Source organism: Ascidia mentula, chromosome 1 (assembly GCF_947561715.1).
Source record: "Ascidia mentula chromosome 1, kaAscMent1.1, whole genome shotgun sequence".
NCBI lineage: Eukaryota > Metazoa > Chordata > Ascidiacea > Phlebobranchia > Ascidiidae > Ascidia > Ascidia mentula.
This window is the reverse complement of record NC_138566.1, coordinates 23,762,402-23,788,802: the sequence shown is the minus strand read 5'-3', so window position 1 is coordinate 23,788,802 and position 26,401 is coordinate 23,762,402. Positions and strand designations below refer to the sequence as shown.

At 38.9% G+C, this 26,401-nt stretch overlaps 4 protein-coding genes across 4 annotated transcripts; 2 read left to right on the top strand and 2 right to left on the bottom strand.

The window, feature by feature from the left end:
• The first annotated feature begins 61 nt into the window (after positions 1-61).
• On the top strand, positions 62-5,789 carry LOC145895613 (E3 ubiquitin-protein ligase ZSWIM2-like). Its single transcript, XM_082984417.1, has 11 exons — positions 62-273; positions 344-461; positions 521-628; positions 690-786; positions 931-1,174; positions 1,535-1,773; positions 2,065-2,295; positions 2,487-2,699; positions 3,003-3,477; positions 4,987-5,066; positions 5,647-5,789. The coding sequence occupies exons 1-10, from the start codon at positions 124-126 to the stop codon at positions 4,999-5,001; spliced, it is 1,890 nt and encodes a 629-aa protein (XP_082840543.1). The 5' UTR covers positions 62-123; the 3' UTR covers positions 5,002-5,066; positions 5,647-5,789.
• Positions 5,790-10,919: 5,130 nt separating this feature from the next.
• On the bottom strand, positions 10,920-13,830 carry LOC145890227 (uncharacterized). Its single transcript, XM_082981251.1, has 12 exons — positions 13,705-13,830; positions 13,502-13,636; positions 13,207-13,377; positions 13,007-13,143; positions 12,838-12,940; positions 12,683-12,772; positions 12,409-12,589; positions 12,270-12,347; positions 12,106-12,214; positions 11,966-12,043; positions 11,724-11,908; positions 10,920-11,663 (listed from the first exon to the last, which is right to left on the bottom strand). Exons 1-12 carry the CDS (start codon positions 13,828-13,830, stop codon positions 11,107-11,109), a joined length of 1,950 nt encoding a protein of 649 aa, XP_082837377.1. The 3' UTR covers positions 10,920-11,106.
• A 2,441-nt stretch (positions 13,831-16,271) lies between these two features.
• LOC145908133 (protein lin-37 homolog) lies at positions 16,272-18,254 on the top strand. Its single transcript, XM_082995329.1, has 7 exons — positions 16,272-16,415; positions 16,559-16,630; positions 16,854-16,927; positions 17,002-17,162; positions 17,227-17,357; positions 17,621-17,713; positions 17,782-18,254. The coding sequence occupies exons 1-7, from the start codon at positions 16,318-16,320 to the stop codon at positions 17,885-17,887; spliced, it is 735 nt and encodes a 244-aa protein (XP_082851455.1). The 5' UTR covers positions 16,272-16,317; the 3' UTR covers positions 17,888-18,254.
• A 635-nt stretch (positions 18,255-18,889) lies between these two features.
• LOC145908010 (uncharacterized) lies at positions 18,890-20,998 on the bottom strand. The gene has a single exon (XM_082995184.1). It carries the CDS (start codon positions 20,544-20,546, stop codon positions 19,200-19,202), a length of 1,347 nt encoding a protein of 448 aa, XP_082851310.1. The 5' UTR covers positions 20,547-20,998; the 3' UTR covers positions 18,890-19,199.
• Positions 20,999-26,401: the final 5,403 nt, after the last annotated feature.

Below are 26,401 nucleotides of genomic sequence, written 5' to 3'. Positions count from 1 at the left end.
GTGTCGCTATTTAAAATTTTGTTTGTTGCTAGGAGCTGTAAGCGCTTTTTTCAAGTGCTTTGCAAATGCTTGTTTCGATTCTCATTTTCCAAGCTGTAAGACTGGGGCGAAAAGTTGTCAAAAATGTCTCGTAGTGTTGTTTGGCAGCGTACTGCCTCCGACGCAGTAAGTTGGCACCAGGACCAAGCTCTCAATTCAACAATTTTTATTTTGCGTGAAATTGGGCCAACTTCTTTTCTACTGAAAGAGGAAGGCGAGTCCAAAAAATTCAAGGTATTACATATTTTCTTTTCATTTTTAGTGCGAATCAAGTTAAAAAAATTGGTTGTTTTTTGTGTGTTAGGTTTGCCTTGGCGACCCCCACATCTGCAATTGTACAAACTTTAGAAAAGAACAGAATTTGTGCAAACATATATGTTGGGTACTTCTCAAAAGGTTTAAGTTGGAGAGACAAAACGATTGTGAGTACAAACATTGCTTGTCATGCAAGACTCGAGTTTTAATTAACATTCTACTACAGTATCCTATCAACTCGGACTAGTGGAAAGAGAAATAAATGGACTGTTGAAAGGGCCAACCACTGTCAGAAACGTCCAGACAAATGTGCCAAAAATTGTTGAAAGAAAAGGCAAGATATCCCTGTTCCTTTACATTGCTGTTAAATTTTACAGTATTTTGTTTTATGACAGATGATGGAATGGAACAACGTCCAATCAAAGAAGAAGACATTTGTCCAATTTGTCAGGACCAGTTGTTGGCAAAGCACTTGTCTGTGACATATTGCAGGTGCAAATACTGTTAGGTTTGACTCATGTTCATGTTTTATGTGTTTACAGTTTACAGAAAATCTTGTCACACATGTCCAACATAGACAACATAAAGTGCACTTATTAAGCCGATGATGTATTTTTAGTTAACTTTTGTATTCAGATATGGTTGTGGGAACAGCGTCCACATAAAATGCATGAAAGTTTGGGCTGACCACCAACGCCAGTCGACCGGAAGTAATGAAATCCAATGCCCATTTTGCCGCAATGACTTTGGCAGTTTTTCGCATCTCCTTAAGGAATACAGAAACACCCTCTCCGAGGAACACAAGCCGAAGAAAATAAATGACCACCTGGATTCACATACTAATGTAACATGCTGTGTGTGCAGGATGTCACCCATTAAGGTTTGTTACATGTTAGTATAATTTAATATTAATTTCTTTGTTTGTGACACTAGAAATTTTTCATTTGGCATGTATAGTTACTCTGCACATGAACAACAAAATTAAAGGATAAAATGCCATGGGTTCCAATAAAACCACAAGGGTTATTAAGTCAGTGCCCTTTTGACACACAAAAAAATACTGGATATAATAATGCCATGTGGACCTGTACATTTTTACATAACCTACATATATGAAACAAATCAGTGGTATTCTATGGTTAAAAGGCTCACATTGGTTAGAATTATCAATGATTACATAAGACTATTAATGTTTTAATTCAATTCAAAACGGACAAAATCAAATTTAAAACTTTTACAGGGCAAATGCTACAAGTGCACGTCCTGCAGTGACTTCCACCTCTGCAACAGTTGTTACCATGGAAACAACCATCTGCATCACAGCTTTGTATTTCGGGTGAGGAAAGTTCAAAGGTGGAGGCCCACACCTCCTCGCAGCGACCTCGGTGCAGGAGACCTTGTCATCGACACTGTAGCATCCGACCTTCAGTCGAGGGAGTTATCTGAAAATGATTATGAGACCCTGTTGGAGTTGGATAGGTGAGCTGTTGATTGTTAGTGTTGTGTTTTTTACTTACACTTGTTATCAGTAACTTTCTATCTATGAGCCTTTTTGTTTATTCATACACATTTAACTATGCCAATAGTTTTGTTTGTATACATGTCAACTGTTATTTCCATTTTGTTTTCAAGTAAAGATAAATTTCCAGTGTGACCATGTAGATATAAGTGATGTTGCCTGTGGAATTAGATGTTATTGATCAGTTCCTTTGGTTGCAGCAACAGTATTGCGTGATTTTGTTGATAATGCGGAAATATGCGTGTTTGAAGGCCACAGAATTCCAATGGCATACCTGTCGATCTCGCCGGCCTCCCGGATCACGTGATCAATCGGCTACCAATGATCAAGGTTCGTCAAGGCGGACGGTTGCTTGCTCCAGGCCGACAGTGTCGCCTGTGTCTTCGAGCGTACGTGGTGGGTCAACTTGTGCGACAACTGCCCCAGTGCGGCCACATGTTCCACCGAGAATGCATCGACAAGTGGTTGAGTGAAGATCACAGGTGAAATAGCAGCAGAGTAAATCTTAATTAATATATTTTTTAATTGATAGTTCAAAATCTATAATTTGACGGTTTAACTTGCTTCAGTTACAAATGCATTTCAAGTGAAATTTCTTCAAAAAAATTAAGTGCCTCCGCACCTTCGATTGTACTTACTTATATATATTTATATCTATGACTCGTTACTGCAGATGTTGTCCAATTGACCGAAATCCAGTTAAAGATCCCACTCTACCATCCACACACGCTTCCAGCCCCGATAAACCAACTTCACGAGAAGCAGCAGCGAATCCCGTGTCTTCCGATCTGGTTGTTCCTGGAATTGGACTGGTCCGGTTTTCAACTTTACCGGCTGCGACAAACAGGACCACTGCAAACGCAACTCAAAGCGCCCCACACCGAAGGTGAATTAGAGTAACAAATATTTATTAAGATGTGTTAAAAGTTTTGTGGTTCCGGCATCGTACCCCGGCTTCGAGGTATGGACCAAAAACAGGGAATCAAAATAAAGTGAAATTGTGCACAACGTGAATAGCTCTACCATTTTACGTGTAGACCAAATAATAAAAAACAATAAAACTTCCACCTATCGTGCCAGCCGCATATTTGTAAAAAGTTACTATAATGTCAGTAGAGAGACAGTCAATAATTTCATTGGACAAGTAATTCATTTACACGTCCGAAAAAACTTATCCTACTTTTTTTAGGCGTTCGCGGTACAATTTCGACGCAAGACAGAACTTTGTGACTTCTGCAAATCACGTGACAAACGGTAGCATCACACTGGGGGATATTTTGATACAAGCCGATGCAATTGGTACCTCGTCCCACCACAACAAACCTCGCAGTGCAAATGACCTTGACGTAATGCACATCCGGGATAGCAGTCGGAGCGCTCCAGGATCTGATTCCGCGTCATATCCTCTGGCTTTGCTCCCCGACGCTCACGCCATCACCCAGCCACGTCAAAGGCAACCTTCCAAGGAGAGAAAGGTCATTTCAAAGAAGCCAGTGAGAAAAATGAGGAATCGTCCTGCAAACAGCGGTACGGATTTACCGCTGTTCCCGAGAAATCGTGAGGAATGTTTCGAGTTGAGCGGGACATCTATAGTGAAACCTGTGGAATTGGATGTCAACACGGAATCTGCGCATTCTTCCCCGGGGTTTTACACGAGCCCAGTAGTAAGTTATACGTTTAATATAGGAGTTCTAATCCCTTTGTTATACGAGATAGGATGGCGAATTATTAAAAAAATGAGAAATTCCTGTTGCTGCCAGGCATATTGCAATTAAAAATGTACTGCTCTTCTGGCATAAACGTACTAAAAATGGAGCTGGACCACGCCAAGCGGCTATTTCTTGAGTCGTTGCACATCCACAAACATAGTGGTTGCGTCAATAACAAAGAACAATGTGTTTTCTTTCCGGCAGTTTACAATAATTTGTTGTAATTGTTATATCTTCTGCAATGTTTGGTGCCTCTGCCTCTAGCACGTGAGTTGACAAGCGGTGTCAACATTCCCCTTTTTTCTTTTTCTTTTGTGCCCCTGCGTGTTTCAGTGTGATGCAATTGGTGCGTTATACCTGATGATGTCTCGCCGCATGGCAGACGAAACGTCGTAAAATACAGTACGTTTATGCCAGAAGAGCAGTACATTATTAAAAAAATACCTATCATTATTGTTTCACTGTATATAAAAGGACACCCGATTCAAATTGTTTTCGACGCTTGAAGCGTGATATAAGATAGTAAAAATCACCGCTTCAAGCGTGCTGTGGCAGCAACACGGGCAACATCTGTTGCTCTCTTCAACGCTTCAAGCGTTCGGAGCAACAACACAGACGTATCTTCGTTGTAGCGAGTTTGCGTCGCCTGCTGTTTTTAATCGAACGCATGTTATGTTGCCGGTTGTCGCCGTAAAGCAGTTTGACCAGGCTTGCCATTTGAATTGCCCGGCCTTTAAAAACGTATTTGGCTTTAGGCTTATATCGTCGTAATTCGGCCGTTTTTGAAATGCAACTTATTTTAAGCCAAATGTTCGTGAGATTTCAGGAGAAAATTGCATTTTGTGAACATGAAATGTTTTCAGTGCAACGGGATAGTGAATTTAGGTAATTTGGATTCGGCACTTCGCTAACTGAATAAAAATTTGTGTTACACCCCCATGACAAAACAACCTACATTTAATAGTGTTAGTTTGTTATGATACCAACATGGAAGTGGGGCATTCATGTATAATGCAACAAAAAACAACTTGTTATACAAGCAGTCTCTTTACAAAATTGATTTTCGTTATGAAGGTGCACAAACTTGAACACAGTCAAACCAAAAATATACCAAACTCAAATGAAATTAATGTGACATGCCGTATTGAAAAAAAAAGAAGTTTTACAATTGTATTTGAATTATGTGGCCCCTCAAAAACAGTCTTTTGTCGATTGCAAAATCATGTTTGTGCATTTCGACAAAACCAATGTGTGAAACACTAGTTTAGTTGCTATCCATTACCTTTCAGAAACATTTTTATATTTATTGATTATTATGGTTTTTTGCTTGATGTAAAAGTTTGGCCTTGCAGCATTTATAAATGTGTTAAACATCAGGTTGTTGCTGGTTCACCAGCTATTTGTTATAAGTAATTCACAAAAAGTAAAGATCCATTTCTAAACTACCTTTCTTTATTCATACAGTTACTTGATGTATAAGCAGAGAAAAATGTATAAGCATATGACTGGCTACAATTTGTTCTGTTCGTCTCTTCAAGGAAACTGTAAGTTATCAGCATGGTTTCCACATGTTTTGTATATTTTATAAGAAACTATTTTTTGTCTAATTACTAGTACTTTTGCCAACCATGGTGCTGCAACATACGCCACAGTAGGTAGTGCTTCCATTAGGCGAAGAGTTCCTGAGTGAACCTCACCTTGAAGTGTACTTTAATACCTCAGGGCAAAAAAACTGGTTACCTTGTACTTTTTTCAGTAATATAATATTCTCAGATGTCTGATCCAATCAAAATATGTTTATTCTTTAGGCCTTGTGAATCCAAACAGTGTATGTTACAGAATTTGCATTGTCCGAGTCTCATAGTTTAGTATGGTGTAGACTAGAATAACCAACACCTGACTGTCATGCAGGCAGCACAGAACACTAACCGGTTCACATGGGAAACATGATACATATACTTAATAATTTAGCTTTTTAATTATAAGGTTGTTCATGTATAAAAAAATAAAACTTGAAAATATAAAAGTATAACAACTGTTAAGAAATACCAAATTTTCTTTGCGTCAAGAAAATTTATTCTTAAACATTTGTATGTGTTAATAATATCTATGTTGGTTGTGAAGCCAACATTAAAGTCTTCAGTGAAAAATGGCGACAACTAACCAATTTGGAACGAAAATCTTGGAGTGAAAAAGCTCACAACTTTAAGGAAAGCCCACCACCAACCGACATGACTGATAAAAAGCTAAAAAAGTTTAAAAGACAGCAGCTGGAAATCATCGAAAATGCAGTAAGAAAATATGTCCATTGCCTTTTTTTTGTTAATATGTTGAAGTATATATTTGAACTGTGCATAACTAATGCAGGAAACAAATAAATTGCAACGTTTATTTTAGTGCAAAGCACTACACCAGGTTAATTGCGAAGTAGGTGGATTGGCATATGCTGATGGAGAATTACAAATATTTGGGACCCCAAAGTCTGCTCAAATGTTAAATAAAAATTTGGAGTTGCAGCGTCATTTCGTATTAAATGCAAGCAATCAAGGTATGAAAAAGCAAGTCTGTAATTTTATGAACTGACAAGCTTTGTGACAAGGCCAGTAATTATCCACAGTTAAGTAAAATGTATGTAAAAAAAAATTAATTATTTTATTTTGTGTTTTAGCTTATATCAGATATCAGTTTGCATGATATATATAGTTTCTATTAAACCTTGCATGAATGTGGCCAAACTAAATGTAAAATCCTATGGTGAAGTGGTGTATCATTTTCGCGTTTTAAGCGAAAGACCTTGGTTCGATTCCAAGTGGGATTCTGGTATTGGTTGCGAATTATGTTTTAATTTGGGTCTGTATGCATTTAATTTACTTAACATTTTAATTTTGTTTGTCGGATTTCAACAAATCTTATTTGTTACACATCAACAAATAATGTTTATTTTGAGATAAAAGTGCCATTGCAGCTAAGCTACACATTTAAACAGCAATCGTTTTTGTAAGGTGTGCTTTGTGGTTTTATTCCAAGTGGAATTCTGGTTTTGGTTGTAAAGTGTGTTGTTGGCCAGACATAATGTTCGATATTCAGGCCTATTTTTGCATGTTACTGTTTATCATCATGTTGTGTTTTACTTACTTGTCCTGATGAATGTCTGTTGCATAACTACCCAAACATTGGCCAACCGAGTATTTTTTTGCCAGTTGAGCCTCAATTATTAAATGTCCCTATGTAATTTGTTGTACAGCAAAACAAAATACTGGGGCAACTCAAGGCCCTTACACACAAAAGATTACTGGATTTACTCATTGTCAGCCCCTATCATAAGTTGAAATCTGTTGCCAAACATTCCTTGATTGAATATGTGTTCTTTCCTTGGTTGTCCTCTTAATATATTTTAAGTAACAATCATAAAAATTACAGATGAACAGAAATTTAAAAGTACTGTTTTGCTTTAGACACAGCTAAACACTGTCAACAAGCCAGCATGGACAACAGTGTTAGTGACTTGAGGAAACAAGTTCAGGCAATTTTTAATGAAAAGTATAGTAAGTAGCCAAAAAAAAAGTTTTGGCAAACAGTTTATAGTTTGTATATTAGCAAAGTGGAGCCAAAAGTATGATTTCTGTGAGCTGCAAACCAAATGTTTGTAGTTTGTCCAGATAACCTGCAAAACATAGTTGCTGTTGTATAAACTTACTTTAACACAATTTAACTCGCAAAGGTTTAGCAAAAGGGGTAAAGGCCAGAATGCCATACAGCCAGAAGAGGAAACTACAAGTGACTGGTCTTCCATCCGGTTTAGAAATTAAATATCCATCAGCATATGGGAAAAAACAGTGCTTAGACATTTTAGGCTGCAAAGATGAGATCACTATTACAATCTTAAATGGTAAGGATTAAAGGTGTTAGGAAAAAAACTGATAGGAATTATACTACGCAGTAATTTCTCTGATGTGTATTGAACCAATCAGACAAAATTTAATACATTTTAAGTTTGTTTTCTTGTATTGACAGATGAAAATTCAAATAAGGAAGCTGCAGAAACGTCCTCCCAAATTGTTGGATTGAATGACCAAAATTTTATGACCATAGATATTCAGACATCTGCAGAAGTTGGACTTTTTGACATGTTTGCTGCTGAGGGGTTTAATGTTTAAGATTTTGACTAATTTAAGCTTCCAAAATGACAATGATGACAAAATTAAATGTTCCTAAAATAATGTTTTCTATGCATAAACTCCTACAGTTTTTATACACTACACCGAAATTGTTTTTCCTGCCGATTTTTTTAATGTTAAATTTATGTTTCATGATAAACAGTAACAAATTTAAATATGTTTAAAAAGAAAAGCCAAAGCTAACATGCTACTAATTTGGCAGATGCTTTTTAAACCTCTGCATGTACCCTGCTGTAACTCTTTCTTGCTTAGCACTGATGAAAAACACAATGACTAGCATATTAGCTTTGGCTTTGATATTTTGACTTTGGCAACTACTTAACCGACAAGGCATTGTTTATTTAATTCTCCTTTAGGAATCAGCAACTACGTATGCTTTAATTTTTTCAAGGCAGTATTGCACAGTTGTAAAACGTAATCGGAAACAGTGGTTTTTAATTCTGAGTTTGTATTAGCTTGTTTAATAGTCAGCTGTCCTGTACACCGTACTGCTGTGTTGATTTGTTTTGACAGGTTTACAGAGTAACTTACTTGGAGAAACGTTTCTGCAACCTGTCACTGTAGACTCGGTAGACGTGCACACTCTGTACTAGATTAACACATGGGATAGGACTACGTGATGGAACAAACGCAAGCTGCACATGGCCCCTTCCACATCAGAATAACCCATCTCTTTTGCTTTGTTCAGCAAGCCGGATGGCCAATCGACTGCGATCCTGTGTTACTAGCGTTTGGCACCGACCACTAGATCGATCAGAAATGTGTCAAAGTGATTAAACAAAAGTATCTTTTAGCAAAACTGTTGGTTGTAGAAAATTGTTGTTTTTATTCTCTACCTCATGTTTTAAATCATTACATTGCAAAAGCACTTTCCCCTGTGTTCCGTGTTTTTTCCCGTGATTATTCATAATTATTGCGTACCGCGTTTTTTTCGATTGATTTATGCCTCAATGAGTTTGTAGCAGTTGTTTATTTCATTCATTGCTTGGTTCATTTTTTGCCAAAACACGACAGTAAATATTACGGTGAATAAAAGATATGGAGAACGTCACCTGTAATTACATGAACAACACAAAAAAGAGAAAACCTGAAGATAAACACGAAAATTAAAGGAAACGGCCAATAGGCACAAGAAGTAATGTAATTTGGCTGTAAATATCATGAGTATTTCCAGTTTAGTTTACGTAACGCGCTCAATAAAGTACAATGTCAAGCCGTGCTAATTACATGAACAACACAATATAAAAAGGAAACACGGAAGTTGTAAAATATCAAGCCGTGGAAACAGAAAAGGTTACGCTTGGAATCACTACTATATGTTTGTTTAACGTGTTTTAATTCTTTTACGTGTTTTAATTCTTTTATGCTATTTCCGCTTGGCCATTAACGCATGAAATTGCAACGTGCCTTCGCATGGAAGGGCATGACCATTGGGCGCTGGTTTGTCTCGACTGACAGCAATCATGTGCTGTGCGTTTCTGTTGACTACTCAAAAACGGCAGCGTTAAAATGAAAACGGCTTGGCAGAACAACTCGAATTAACACTTAGTTTACTTGTTACAAATTTCAATCCGAAAGAGTGAGAAACAAAAAAATTAGGGTGGCACATCATAGCTGCATGGAAGGGCATGACCATTGGGCGCTGGTTTGTCTCGACTGACAGCAATCATGTGCTGCGCGTTTCTGTCAACAACTCAAAAACGACAGCGTTAAAGTGAAAACGGCTTGGTAGAACAACTCGAATTAACATTTACTTAACTTGTTACAAATTTTAATCCGAAAGAGTGAGAAACAAAAAAATTAGGGTGGCACATCATAGCTGCATGGAAGGGCATGACCATTAACGCTAGTTTGTCTCGACTGACAGCAATCATGTGCTGTGCGTTTCTGTTGACTACTCAAAAACGGCAGCGTTAAAATGAAAACGGCTTGGCAGAACAACTCGAATTAACACTTAGTTTACTTGTTACAAATTTCAATCCGAAAGAGTGAGAAACAAAAAAATTAGGGTGGCACATCATAGCTGCATGGAAGGGCATGACCATTGGGCGCTGGTTTGTCTCGACTGACAGCAATCATGTGCTGCGCGTTTCTGTCAACAACTCAAAAACGACAGCGTTAAAGTGAAAACGGCTTGGTAGAACAACTCGAATTAACATTTACTTAACTTGTTACAAATTTCAATCCGAAAGAGTGAGAAACAAAAAAATTAGGGTGGCACATCATAGCTGCATGGAAGGGCATGACCATTGGGCGCTGGTTTGTCTCGACTGACAGCAATCATGTGCTGCGCGTTTCTGTCAACAACTCAAAAACGACAGCGTTAAAGTGAAAACAGCTTGGTAGAACAACTCGAATTAACATTTACTTAACTTGTTACAAATTTTAATCCGAAAGAGTGAGAAACAAAAAAATTAGGGTGGCACATCATAGCTGCATGGAAGGGCATGACCATTAACGCTAGTTTGTCTCGACTGACAGCAATCATGTGCTGTGCGTTTCTGTTGACTACTCAAAAACGGCAGCGTTAAAGTGAAAACGGCTTGGTAGAACAACTCGAATTAACATTTACTTAACTTGTTACAAATTTCAATCCGAAAGAGTGAGAAACAAAAAAATTAGGGTGGCACATCATAGCTGCATGGAAGGGCATGACCATTAACGCTAGTTTGTCTCGACTGACAGCAATCATGTGCTGTGCGTTTCTGTTGACTACTCAAAAACGGCAGCGTTAAAATGAAAACGGCTTGGTAGAACAACTCGAATTAACATTTAGTTGGCTTGGTACAAATTGCACAAAGGCTTATTTTTAAAAATAACCAGATAGCTGCATTTGGGAAATTCAAAACTGTGAACTCACGGACCCTGTGGACTCACGGGCGTATTTAACGCAATTACTGTGGTTAGTAAATGTGATTTTTGTCGGGTATAATTAGGAGCAAAGTACCATATGAATTGATGAGTTTTATATCGGTGTTTGTCAGTTCGTTATGGGTTTGAACCACATACATGTTTTACTTCAACTTGCTTTAGTTGTTTACACACAAAGTCAATTGTTGTTTTCTGTGACGCACTTAATGGTAACAATGATAGTGTTTGAAAAAGAAAAAAGCTGAAGGACTCAAGGGAATGGGGCTACTGCGTAGGTTGGTATGGTGGCCGGACAATTGATTTACTTTTCTACCTGTCTGTATTATGCTAACGTATTTTTTCAGCAACAACCATAATCCAATTATGTATTGCGATAAAAATTAACAACACAATTAGAGGCTGTAGTAAACAGATTATTGCCTCAACAACTGCAAACTGGATCAAATTCTTGCCGATTATTTGTTACAAATGCAAGTCTCTGAGACGCACCAAAACTGGTTGAAAAAAGGGAACGCACAGCGGACAAAATTCACAATTAACACATGTCCTCGTCGTCAGAATCTAGGTCGTCATCAAAATCTTGAACTGAAGTTTCGGGCAATAAATTATTGTATATATCAGCCCACTCTGAATTTTCATCGTCATCAAAAAGCAATTTGAAATACAACTTTGGTAGTGGAAAAGTTACATGCATTTTAAAACTTTTATACAAATGCCACAGCACTGATTCAAGCTGGCATTGGAGTGAAGAAAGATATGCTGCATACTGGCTGCTGGTACAGCGCAACATGTTAATTTTGTCAACTTGCTTCTGATAAAAAATTAGGCAACTGATCATATCCTGTTTCACAATATTAATTTCTTCGGAGGCTCGCATCATCAAAAAATAGTTTTCCCTAACCAGTTTGGGTAAAGCTGTTTCATAAGTTTCATTAACAAAACTGTTCTCCACAACATCTGTGAAATTCAAAATTCCTGGATGTTCTGCATCAGGGTTACCTTGAAGTTCATTGTATTGCCTAATTCCTTTTCTTATGTTTGTGTTTGTGCGTCGTATGTTTTTCAACAGCCTGCTAGCTACTGATTGACCACCTGGAAATAATTACTTTGAAACACAGTTGAAATAATAATGTTGTACAGTATAACACCCACCGGGATACTTTTTTAGCAATGAAATTAAAAATTGCCTTTCTTTTACTTCTTTTTGTAATTTTGTAAGAACTGTTTTTTTTTGCTTTTTTGTTGCATTTTTCAAGTTTTCCTGAAATATCATGTTTGTCATTGTTTGTCGTTGAATCTTTTGTTTTTTTTCTATTGCATTAAGTTGCTTATCAAGCCTGCAATCATCAACACAATGTTATTTTTAGACCAGTTCACACAAACTTTAGCAATACCTAGCAACAGATGCAGCAAGGTCGGCAATTTCAATTTCATTGATTCCATTTTGATTTTCAGCACCAGCCAAAAGGATCCTAAATAAAATAAAAATACAATTTTTAAGTACCTAAAGGTAATTTTTTTGTTTAGTACATACCTTTTATTACTCCATTCATTTAATTTAAGAGCGTACTGCTCAAGTGGTTCTAATTTGTTTTCCGTATCAGGGCCTGGTTGTTGTTGTGGGCCAATTCCCTGTATGTTACCTACAAATGTATCTGTGGTAACAAAACTAAAATATAAAAAAATAATATTATGGACCTGGATAAGAAGAAACACAAAATGATGTTTCTTCGTAAACTGCTTTTGCCCTTAGCAGCTTATGTGTCAAACTAGATCCTATTCAATACAAAAAGGTATATTTACTAAATCAAAACCTGAAAAAAAAATAAAACTTAACCTAGTTTTGAACGTTGCTTAGAGGTGTAGTGCAACAAGTTGTCACAGATTAGATCTAGTCTGTGCTCTGGCTTCATTTCTTTGGTCATTTTGCTGGAACCTCTCAAATATGACCACATCCTTTCCATTCCCTCTCCATCGATTAAACCAAATCCTTCTTTGTTACGAGGTGAGAATTTTATCTAGGTGAAAAATTTTGAATACTAGGCATAGGTTTAATTCAGCAAGTCTGAAGATTTTTTTTTATTTTTGTATCATGTAAAGCTCATTCATACCTGGCAGTCTAATTTGTGTCCATATCCATGAAAAACAGGAACTGCAAATTCAACCCGGTTTAAAATTTGACTGTTCCTTTGAGGTTGTAGCTTCACAGAAAACGGCAACAGTTATTAACAGGTAGTACTAGGATTACCTTGCAGTGCGTATTTACCAAACAATGACTGTACAGGCGACAAGCCACATCATATAGAACTTTAACATCATTTGGTGTTTGAGACAAAATGTTTCTTAATAAACAAACAGGATACGCAAACCTACAAAATAGAAAAAAAATTAACAAACAATCACATCACCAAAAAAATAATAATTACTAGGTGTACCTTTCACCATGTTTTAGATTCATAAAAAATTTGGGTATTTCATGTCTGCAACATGAACCAAACACTCCTTTTATATCTAACTTTGCATTTTTTCCTTTGGAACGGATTCTGCTTCCAGCTTGAAAGTCACTGCATTCCTATTATATGAAAAAAATATTGGATTGTGAGAAAAAAGGATGTAAATATTTTTATTTTTAAACCATTGTTTGCTTGTGTCTGTCATCATAAGTTTCAACAAACTTATCCACCATTTCATCAGGGAGAAAAAATCTATTTTTGTGGTGAGGTTCTAAGCTCTGATCGCCTGCTGCCTTTCGTCTTACCAAACCGAAGTTAGCATCCATGCAGATGAGATTATCACAAGCTGGATTCTTAAAAAGTAACAAAAGGTATGAGTTGAGTAAAGGATACTAAATAGACTTTCTGTCATTGAATAATACTAAATATTATGCACATTTGCAAAGATATTTTTACAGAACAAGTGTGGCGCAATACCCCAGCACATGCAGGACATGATGTGCCATCATCAACATCAATAAAGTGACCAGACTGGGCATGTTGCAGTTGATATATATGATGCCTATATGACTCAAGGGTTTCCCGAAGAAGAACCTTCGACAGGTCCTTTACCTAAATTACGGATGTGAAAAAATATAGGAAGTAAAAAATATTTTTATTGTTTAAAGTAAATCACATACATAACATGGTTGACCAGGTGTGGGACAAAATCTGTACTGTAGAGCATGGCAAAAACCTTCCACAGACAGATGTTTTTCCATGTTCAAAACTCTAATTGTGTCCAACAATTTAATGCTCAGCGCCATTCTTGGGTGAACTGGAGAGCAAGCCCAGAGATTTAATCGCAGTAAGGTCGTTGCTTCACTTTCACATTTGCAAAATTGAATGTTATGTTGGTGTTGATTCCCTGGAAACATTTTAGTATTTACATAGCAGTAGAAATATTTTGTGTAGCATGACTTGAGTGAATATGCTATCTGTTGCATGTGTTTTGTATTTAACAACATGTATTGCTTATTCAACAACACACAACAATTGTAAAGCTAACTTACCAACAGAATCAATTATGACCATTTGCTTGACAAAATTTGTATTACAGATATGTTGGTCCGGTCTTTGCAGCAATTTAGGTGTTGGCTTAATAGTAACAAACATGCATTCCTGAAAATCAATTTCCCAAAGTGTGCAACTATGTAAGACAATTTGTAGGCCTAATAAAAAACTACATTTTACTTTACCTGCCACATTTCAGGTGTATGAAAAGGCAAGTTGATGTGTGTTTTCTCCCAACAGCTTTGACAGAAGTATGTCGCAACACCACAATCATTGCAACGTAGAATATTTTCCAAAATACAATGGCAAACTGTGCACTCATGTGACTGGGGATTATGTAACTCTAATGCAACATTTAATAAATTCTCCTCTTCGGCCCTCCAATTTTTGCTTAACTTTGCTCTTGTAGCAACGTATGGGTAACTTGTTGCACATTTGCCATTATGTGACAAGTAGCTTGTACTTGGCTGTTCCTTTATTTCTTTTTCCACTGCAGTAGGCCTAGGTTTTAAAAATGCTGGCCTCTGAGATTTTGCTGTCCCATGTTTTTTAATGGAAAATAAAGTTGATCCTCTTTTCTTTATTGCCTTTTAAAACATGTGTGTATGTTAAAAAAAACACCTATGTTTACATGAATAACTAAAAAGCAAATACTGAACAACTTGAAATGCTAGAAAAATCTTACAAATTTCTTCATTTTCTTTAATCACTTCTGCTCTTGATACTGTTAGTGCCTAACTTTACATTAGCTTTGACAATACCTATTCAGCTGATAGTCCTGTAAATATTTTTTGTAAAATGATGTTAAACTTTTTTTTAATACAATGAATTTTACATGCAAAAATTGCTTGTATTTGCGGAAAAATTAGTAACCAAAACAGCAAACTTAAATATATTGGTAAAAAGGAAAGAAATTGACAATCACAACAAAGAATCCAACAATCCTTTCATTAAACAACAGTAGTACAGCAAAAAGATCATGCTTATTTCAAAAAACAAAATATTAAAAAAAAATTATCAATCAAAACAAAAGATGTTTGCACAATGAAATTGCATAGGCTAAGTTTGCGACCATAACATAATCCCACTTGGAATCGAACCAAGGTCTTTCGCTTTTTTAAAGCGAATGTGACATACCACTTCACCACAGGATTTTCAACTGCAAATTGGCCACATTTGTGTCAAGTTTGAGAAAAATAAGCCAAACTAAAAGTATTCATGCATAGCAATTTGGTACCACTACATATCGTAAGAAAAAAAACATGCATGTTTTGAATCTGAAATAATTCAGAAAATAATACAATGCATAATAGTAATGGCATTACCACCATTTGTAGGAAATGGACCCGCATAGGCCAAAGCAAAGCAACTGATGCTTATTCATATTGTAGAACAAATACGAACCAGTTTCAAACGAAGGTTTTCACCACCCACTTCTGTTGCTTTAAATCTAGATTTTTTTGGCGCCCATTGTTAATCGTTTATTTGCAGTGTAGTTTCAATCCAATTAAAATCCAACGAGTCCCCTCCAATAACGATGTACGTCTCAATGGCAAACATTTTGCGTCCGTCGCAACGGACGCATTGCCATTCTGGTGCAATACAAAAAATATCGTAGCATTTCAACGGTATCACGCGCAGCAATGATGCGTAACATTTCTCGCTACAACGAAGATACGTCTGTGTTGTTGCTCCGAACGCTTGAAGCGTTGAAGAGAGCAACAGATGTTGCCCGTGTTGCTGCCACAGCACGCTTGAAGCGGTGATTTTTACTGTCTTATATCACGCTTCAAGCGTCGAAAACAATTTGAATCGGGTGGTACAAGTTATTTGTAAACGCCGACGACTTTAGTTTGTTACTTTTTGTCCTATACTGCTGTCCCGCAAAAACATGGAAATCCTATTTACATTTATGAACTACCGGTAATATTTGACCTGTTTTGACGCTTACCAGATCTTGCGTTTCCGAAAAAAAAAACTTGTAACTTATTTGAGCAATGTTTGTACTAGAACGTATGTTAGTTCGTTTTGATCATTACTAATAGGTTATTAATTTATTTTGTGTACTTTTTGCAATTTTTTAAAGTAATACTTTTTGCAAGGGCTTGAGAACTGTAATTTTTTGGAACTAATTGGGAAACACTATGTGGATTTTACGCGGAGATTTTAAACGATCACTGCAGATTAATGTGTGTAACATTAGGGTTTGCTTTATTATTGTTGCAAAAACGTTGGAGAAAATGGGAGATTATCAATATCAACAAGAACTTGATTCAAATGATGCAAGGGCCGATTTTGAAAACGTTTTACAGGGAATGTTAAACAAGGCTAATGAACGGCAAGTAATTGTGACTTGATATTGGTGTAAATTTTTTTGTTTGCAAAATTGTCTAACAAAAAAGGAATGATTGTTGACTGATTTGAAACTGCATTATTTTGTATGTGTGAAAACAAGCAAAGTAAGTATGCATGTATTTATAGAGTACCAGGAGCTGCAATTGTGGTCAAAAATGAGGAGGTGATTGATAGCTCACAAGAAGAAGCTAAAAAACTGTATGTTGGCTTTAAAAAATACTAGAAATCTTCCATAACACTTTTTAACTTGTGTTTTACATGGCCTACATATTATTCCTGTAAATGTAGCATCAAATTGGAAATCCCGTGATACTTTTCATGCATTTTAGCATTTTATAGCGTAATATGTTGTGAACATATATCATTTGAAGATAAATAAATATGTAATTAAGGTGAATTTTCGCATGACCTTTGTTTTCAGGCCATCGACTCCAACAAAATCTTCAAGAAAAAGAAAACGAAAAGAAGAGGGAAAAGATGACAAACTAAAACCCAGTAAGAGACATATTTTGTTGACCATTAAGTTTTGGATCCTTACATTGTGTATGTTGTTTGTTTGTTGTATTCAGATTCTTTTATCATGAAGTTGTTCGATAGAAGCATTGATCTTGCAACATTTAGCGAGGAAACTCCACTCTACCCTATATGTCGTGCTTGGATGAACAATGAACCATCTGGAAAAGTACTTCAAAATCACCCGAGAAAGGGATTAGATGAGGAGGGGCCAAATGTAATGATCTTTTTTACCCTTGCCAGTGTATGAACTAATCACTTCTCCTTTTTTGGTTTGACAGAGTGAAGATGACGAAGTGTCGGGAAATTTGTACGAGATACCTCCACCCAACGTTAAATGGAACAATGTTAATAAAAAGGGAAAGTATGTAAGTCCAAGAGTTCCCCAACCTCTGCCTCATTCACCTGATAGGTAGGTTGGCAAAATAACTTCTATTGGAAATGTAGTCGACATCTTTTTATGATAGAACAGCACAAAGTTTTACATTTAGTATTCTTATAGTTTGTTGTCAGGCTTTCAAGGTTTGTTTTAAACTTTTCCGCCAAACAAACTTGAGGTTTTTGCCTCTAACATTAAAAAAGTTAAGATTAGGAGTTGGGTTGAACTTTTTAGTAGATATTATATTTTCTTCAAATGTATTACCAACAGCATATGTGTTTTTTCACATACAACAGAATCAACGACTACTTGCTCGGTAATATGACTCCGCCTCCACCAGAAACATTGCTGATAAATCACATCCAACGATGGCGGACTATTCGTGAAAGGTATGTTGGGGAACTCCCTGTTTTCAAACGCACGCACATCAGTTCACCTAATGCGGCAATTGACACAGGTGGACACAAAAATCCTGCGAAAACGACGCCCGTTACGAGGACGGAATGGTTGTGCTACGTGATATGTTTAATCGTCAGCTGTACGCAAGTTCAGCAAACCAATGAAGATTATTTGCGGACCGGAATGGAAGCAGGCTGCAACAGAGGTATCCACCACCCATGTGTGTGATGGATTATTACAAAGGCATTGTGGACCTGTGCAGATTGCGACCTCCAGTTAAACATCAGTGGTAACTGACGAATGGTAAATGGCCCATTCCGGTTTCATCGGCTACCCATTCTGGATAAAAAACCTGAACGAATCTTGTGGCTACTTTCGCCTCGGGCTCTGCGTCAGGTGTGGACGACGACAAGTTGTTTATTTAAATTTACATTATTGCCACCATGACGACACAGCGTATGTACCGGTGATCCTCTAAATAAATTTACTTACCTTTTTACTGAAGCACCCAGTAATCAATTGTTTGGTGGAAAATTGACTTTTTTGGTAGAAAATTGGTTTCGAAAATAAAACAAAATCAACAGCGGTAAGAAACCCTGTGAAGTTTACAGCACCAAGGGCTGACATTGACATTTTAAGTTCATGAATGTAACTGAATGCTAGGAAGCCCTCCTCGGATGATGGAGGCAGTAAGATAGGCGGTACTGATGAATCACGGTCCAGATATGCTTTGCGTCAAAATGGCACGACCTTTTCAGGACTCAAGCGTGTGGTGGTAGTTGAGAGGGCGTCTCAATTCAAACCCTCGCTTTTGTTGAATCGCAATTTGCTTCAGGTGGTGCCAATTTCGTGGCGCAATCCAGCAATTACGCACTTGGTGTTTTTCACGAACAAACGTCCACACGAGTTAAATTACTGCACACAGATTCTCCTTTATTGAGTTTGAAACGATCATCTTGCAAAATTCATCCATTCACATGAGGAAGTGATGACAATATTTTGTTGGGCGCGCTGCTGAGTTTTGCAAACGCTATGTAGACGTTAAAATTCGTTGGCACAAACTGCAATTGACTTACATCTAAATTCTAAACAATTTGTAAGTGCCGGCTGCGCACCTTACATAAAATACATCACCAGCACAGGCCAACTTTCACCATGGTCACGTTTATTTGTTACCTGCATTTCGCACACAAGCCGCAAAACAAGCAACTGTCGAAGCACAATAAAAGGCACAATTAAATATTTGATAAAGAAAGAAACTTTTCGGAGGCTTTCGAAAAATTGCATGGAAACCCACAGAAGACATTTTAGGCCTGCTAATATGACAAAACGTTAAATAGGCAAAGATAAAAGAAATGAGCTTATCGGCGCAAGCGTGACGGCTTGCACCATCAGCAACATAATACTGCATATTTCGGCGGATTTACAGTACGAAACAACAGACACTTCGATTGCATGTATACTTAAAGGTAAAATTTACAGGTCGAATATGGGATTTTCAGCGATCCAATCGAGCGAGTCGTCCATGCTAACGCCGCTGTCGCTGCCGCTTAAACCGGTCGGCGAGTCAGCTGACAAATCGCCTGTTATGAAGTCGTCAAAATCAAGAACTGGGAGTTTGCCGTCAGCAGCACCGTAAAACTCGTCCGAAAGACAGTCACCAGCGTTTAGTACCATTGGCGAGGAGGCAGAATTTAAATTGCAGTCACGCATTTCGGCGTTATGTAACTCGGGTGCCGAGGCAATCGCCCGCAATTGCATCTCTTGTTGGCTGTGCTCAAACTGAAGGCCGACCCCAGGGTGCAGATTTTCTATTTGATCTCCCTGTACTTCGTTGGATATCGGTCTTACTGCGGGGTGGGTCGCAAGTTCTTGTTGTGGATGACCGTAAGGCCCTTGTTCCGTGCACTGTCGCTTGGCAGGAGACGCGAGCATGGCACCGATGGAAGGCAACGCCTGCCTGCGCAAATCGGTCATGGAGCGTTTGTGAGCAGCACCGCGCATCGCACCGTTTTGCGGAATTCTGCCCAAGGCCTCTCGCGACCTTTCGATTCTGATTGGAGCGTCTTTAAGGTTTTCTGTGATTTGATTGCACTGGCCGTATCCAGTGGTTTGCGTTTGTTCCAGCTGGGTTTCCACGTATTCTTGCTTGACTGGCAACTGGTGGACTCCATGATTTGGGCGTTGAGCTGCAACCGGACGACCGTGCGGATGCATCCCAGTGTAAGACATAGACTGGAGAATTTCGTGCTGTCTTGCCCCTAGCACTTTGATTGCGTTTCTCAAGTTTGCTTCGTTGGTGGAGACGCCGTCTGTGCGCTCAACGGCTTGAGTGCCAACTTCGTGATGTTGATGATGTGCGTTGTCGGTGCAGCCCATGTCACGTTGCACCGGATAGGGGACGTGATGCTGCTGGTTTACGGCATATGCGTTGGAGTAATCGTTTACTCCTGGCCCGCGCATGCTTTCCTGCTGATCGCTGAAGTTGTAGGTGCGAATAAAGTCCTTTTCCCCGTCGAGTCGCATTCCGGCCCGCACGCATTTTCGAGCCATCACCTCGAGTCTGGCACGGAGATACTGGTTGTCGTCCTCCATACGTCTGTTTATCTCCTGAAGTTCAGCAACTTGCCTTTCCAACTCGAGCATTCTGGCCTTCTTGCGTTCGCGCGCTGCAAGAGCTGATTGCCGGTTGCGCAGTTTCTTGCGAAGTTCCTTGTCTTCGATGGCACTCAACGGTGCGTTGTTGTCGACAAGGCCTCCCGTGGCGTTTTCAGGTTTCGGCAGCACTGGCATAACGTTGTTGTTGTTAACAGTGAATGGCATTGCGTTGTTGTTATGGTTTCCTGGGTGACACAGCAAGTTTTTGCCTCCAAAACGAACAGGCGCAGATTTTTTTTATTACACCTGACGCAAAACACCCTGCATGAAAAAAAGAATCATATTAAATATCATCATATTAATATATTTTGTCAAACCTATACACAAATGCATGCGGACGATTCTCGTCTGCGACTGAACGATATAATCTCTGCCGATGGTGCATTTATGCCGCGATAGTCGAAACATCAACATAGGAAAAAAGGCGCTGAATTTGTGTCTGCGTTTGGCTGTGGCAACTCTGGACAAACTGGCTGAGCGAGCTTCGATCGCGTGATCAGCTGGTTGAGACGGGTTCTGGTTGTTTTTGGAATGTGTTGCATCACCCCGCCTGCTTTTGACCGACTTATACGTTTTTAGATCTGGGTATTTATGTGTTTTAAAAATATAAGTTTATTTGTTTAATATTATCGGTACGATCATCACGACGAATTTGTTTCAGAGCAAATACTCGTCCCGCCAAAACAGCAAAATTACAACAAATTAATTGCAAAAAAACATGTGTCGGGTATGTAAGGTGACATTAAGAATTGACATGTTGCTTTGCCATGCTTTGCCTGCATGCACCACGTGTGAGTTTATCACGTGATGTGCATGCAAGCTCTCATAAAGGTATGCCACGAGGTCAAGCCGGTTTACCCAAAATAAACACACGAGTTTTGCGTAACAAACTTGGCAACACAGATCATGGTTGCAGCTTACTAAACATACTATCTGTATGTTTGTTTCTTTCTTTCTGGCATTTATCGTTGCTAACTTACACGAGCTTCACAGGAAAATTGCGAAATTGTCTGGAACAGTAATCCCACACAATTGACAAAGGCCGCCGGTAAGTGTTACGTAAGATCTGCGGTTGACCTATGCGAGCCTTTGCCCACAGCAGTATACGGTTGCAAGACCAGCCGGTGTACTTGCACGTCCTCCGTTGCCCATGTTAAACTCTTTGCCGACTACCGCGAAGATCAGATAAGCCGCCACATCGTACCGAACTATTTCGCAACCTGCTTTCCAGAATGTGTCGACCAGGTACCTGCACAAACCGGTTTATAAGCCGGCGTCCCTCCTTTTTCACCCTGCCCAGTGCGATGACCATCCCGTTTTCCAGCGATGACACGATTATCAAATTAACTACAGTGACGCGGCTAAACGGTGACGCAATCGTGGCGGGCTGCGCTCGTCAGGGGGGAGACAGGACGCCATTACTTTATTATGTATTTGACGCACAGCGGACCGAAATTACCGTTCACTGAAATAGGCCTCGATCTAACCGCAAAGGTGAGTGCACATTATTTATTGTGGTATTTAGACAAAGTAGCGAAAGCGTCTTATCCTTTTTATACCCACGCAAATATAAAGTATACCTTTAAAAGTTAAGGTGTAACACAAACAACATAAAGCGTGAGACCACATCCCACAGCTATATCGTAGCATGTATTTTTTCTGAAGCATTCCGCCCTCTACAAACCACAAACACATGATTGTGACCTTCGCGGCGGTTTCCCCAAATGCGACCGACCAGAGCCTGCAATTATCTGCATTAAATTTCCGCTGGCTTCCTTTCCCTTATAACGCTACGTAATTCACAAACAGTTTTGATTGGGATTTTGTAATGTTGCTGCATTTAGTGATATTTTAGTTCCAAATTTGGATTTGTACGAAATTCTATTTTAATCTTCTCAAAACCTCCTTATGAGGGCACAACTGACAATAAGCTCATTTGCCACATGATGTAAAAGAAAGAATTGGTGACTTATCGGTTTTCGTGCAAAAACCACTGTTGCCTTTGGCAATTGCTCCTGTGCGTCGGGTTCGTAAATTGACGCCTGTATTGTCTCGACGCGGTTAAATCGCCCACACAATAACATTGCAAATCATAGATCAAAATGCCAACGCGTGTACAGTTTCTCAGGATTAAATCTATTTGTAAATTCGCTATGAAATCACCACTGACTTCTCTGGATTCAGAATTTCGGGTAAAGTTATTCATTTCGGCGTATATAAGGCGTTGATATATTTTGAGTTGGTTAATTCCGACGCCCAACGTCAACCTCTATATAATAAGGTTTGGATTGATATTAAAAGGCGTCTCCAGGTGTAACGTTGAACACAGAAACGTAACTGCGCAATCAAGGCGTTACAAAATAAGACGAGACATGACAGATATTTTGTTCTTGGTTATGTTTCCACCACAGTTTCTTCACAATTCATGCAAATTGCATTTACAATCAAAAAGGGTCACGTGACAAAATAACGACTTCCCATTCGCGTGCCATCCGCACATCAATGTCGCAACCCCAATTCCCGCCATAATTAGCTGAAAAGGAAATGTTCGAAGTCAAGATCACAGGGTGGCTCGGCGACGGAAAACACTTCGCGAAAACAAAGTCGGGCGTTAATTTCTGCCAATCTGGCGTTGACAAACGACAATTTAGCGATGACCGAGGCCGGTTATTGCGCACGCCAGTCATGGGCTGGACGGTACGTTGATGGACACTTGCTATTTCGACCTAGCGCTGACGTGCGGCGAGTCGACTTCGGGCACGCTTTTCTCGTGTAATGGGAAGTTAGTTTCTCGTTGTTTACGCTCGTCAGGTTCGCGGTCGAGGCGTTTATTACTAATTAACCAGCGTTTACGGTTAGCGCTGGTTACATCTACCTGACGCGGCGAATAACGGCAATTAGACGCCACTTGAAAGGCACGGTGTTGCCATTAGACTGGACCGCAAAGGAAGCTGGCAGTGTACGCGATGGACGCCCTTTGATAATCTTTTCTTGTAATCGCAGCAAACGATTCCAATTTGCGCTGACCATTCCACAAAGCGGTCCAGTCACTGCCGGGATCCCTAAACCGCGCGGAAATTGGGTATTTCTCTTCGCCGTTGTGGCTGTTTACATTTACGTGGGCAGCAACAACTATTAACCGGTGGTTATCGACGTCACCTTCGTCGATTGACGGGCACCGATCCAACTAACCGATGTTATTAACACGCCCGACTAAATTGGAAAGTTGCCGTAATGCACCTTTACGAATTGCGCCAAAGGTAGCTCTTAAAACGATTCAGGGTTTGGGTGGCTGCGCAATTGCCAGAATACGTGTTTGTTAAAGCGAATTACTTTCAAACCACTTGAAACATGCGTTTCGCAAATAGAAAGGCCACCTTCACTTGGAGACGTCGTGTCTCATTCCCTGGTGATCCGGACGTTCGTCAAATTTGCTTAATTACGGTTTTGGGATGGATTTAGAAGGCCACGCCAGGAACTTCTGCATTGTCTTTCTTATTGGTTATATACTGGACGCGTCAGTGGGCCACAGAATAATTACAACACTATCGAACGTTTCATAGTGAAATCGATCACGATTCGCCCACAGGATTTCCACCAAGTAATTTTGCACTATTATGTAACCAAGTTATTCGGTTGCATAAAAAGACATCGAATTACGTCAATTTGTTGATGGCCTTTCTTCATATATATGAAAGGCAATTTTTCTGTAAGTTTTTATTATACTTCATTTCAATTATTCTCAAATATATTGAACAGTATGTTTGAAAATTACAAAGGTGTCCATAAATCAGTATAGCACTTGACAAAGTCCTAAATCTAAGCTTTCAGCTAGACTACGTTCGTTCGATTAAGTCAGAGATCGTGCAAGCACAGTGCACACTCGTTTAGATTGGTTAACCAAAGAATTCGGCGGCTTTTCTTAGAAACGATAACAGATCCTGTATGCATTTCTGTCACGTTCTACTGTGAACTTATACCGACATTTCTGGGGTTTTAGCGCAAACGTTGATATTCTTGCTCGCCCAGTATAACTCACTACAAATCCTTTAAACTTTGAAGAGTTTGAAACTCACATTTTATGGTTTTATGTTAAAAAGCGCAGGTGGTTGTAACATATTCTTGGATATTTCTTTGTATAATTACAAAGGCCTCAAAACGCGATCGATAAATAAACAAATGTTCTACGATATAATATCGCTGATACCGGTGCCAACATATTCACCTTCAACATCAAATAAACATCGGTTTCGTCGATAATATCGCGATCTTATAGCACTGCAATAACTATGCATTCCTACTGAGCCTGAATCAGAATAATCGAATTTTGTTTTTTCATGACAGCGCGGAAATTGGGCACATCTCAGACAAATACATAGTCAACTTTTATCAGGTTTTGTCAAATCTTCGTAACTATGTTCTTTTCTATGAACTCATATGTGCATTCTAGACAAATTATGCAAAACTTCTTCGTCTTGTTCTGCTATTTTTAAACTTCACCTTTGCCTGCTTTCATTGCCAATTCGTACACAACAGTTTAAAATATTGCTTAGCGGAAGAACTTTATCGCATTTATCTTATCATGCGCTGTTTAGTAGTAAAGTTAATAACAGTGGCCTTGGTTTCCCATCACTTCACAGCTTGCTCTACACTCTACCTGTTCGAACAACACTGCAATATACTTTCTTCGCTACAAATCAAAGGCGGGGTGATTGAAAGCCTTTCAATCGCTTTGCGGCGGAGTCGTAAATGCGGTTGTAATCCAATTCACGGCGTGCATTACTAATTTTTACGCTCGTTCGGTTATTTGCAAACCGCGGACGACGAGAAGGGCAGTGACGGGACTTACAAGCCGTAATCCTTAGAATCGCGATCTCGCATTGTTTGTTCCTCGATCGGACCGAGTTTTAGAAGTACTGATATCACGTGAACGCGTCGATCACCTTCCGATGGAATTTGGTTGAACGCCTTTCGTCGATGCAAGTGTTCCCACGGTGCACAGGATTGCCGCGAACGCCCATAAACGGTGTGACGACGAATTATCGGGCAAAGGTGACCTCGGCCATATTTGACCTTTACCGGTGCCCTCCCAAAAACAAAAGCGAGTGGGCATACGTGGGTGTTATCGAGCGTTTACAAACAAAAACAACTTTTTATAACACGGGCTAGTTTATGACCCGCAAGTCACACTCGTTTTGATAGGTTAGTTATTTTTCACACTTCGCAAATGATACTGATACAAGCTGAAAGTTCCCTTTGCGTCGAATGCAATTTTTTAAACATAAGTTCCTATCACCCATCCCACAAATCTGTTCAAAAATCGCGTTGGAATCTTGATGTTGCCTGAAATAAAACAACTTCGACAGTCGCCAACAAAATATATTCATCTGTAAACAACTGAAGTGTTGAAAGTAACATTGCGAACGGACGAGGTCTTGAATATGGCCGCCCCAGCCAAATCTAAGAAAGGCATATTCCAGTTAACATTTTCCATCATAATTGCGAAGTTCAATCAAATTGATAAGCAAAAAGGCTGCCCACAATTTTTTCGAGCTCTTGGCATATCTTCTGCCCATCTTAACATTAAACAAACAGTACACCTGCAAGGGTTTCACTATCGCCAAAATCTCCTGAAGGTGCAATGTCGGCGTAAAGGTTGAATTCGGTTTAGCCAAACATTTTAAAATAGCTCAGCGTGCAGCGCAATCGTTCACAGGTCAAAATTTGCATATATCTCAGATATTCTTGCGAACAATAGCTTGGGTTGGCAAGACTTAACCTGTACACAGATACATATGTTAACCTCATAATTTGTGGATTAAAATATTTAATAAAAATCGTGAAGTGTAGATTTTATAACCTTTGTAGTAATTTGGCGCATGCAATACATATATGCAATACAACGTCATAACTTCGATCAGACACACATTCCTTTGAAAGGTTTTTTTTATACATCATTATCGCAGCCAATAAGTTACAGGTTACGTTTGTGACGTGGAAAATCCTGCCCTGGACAAAGT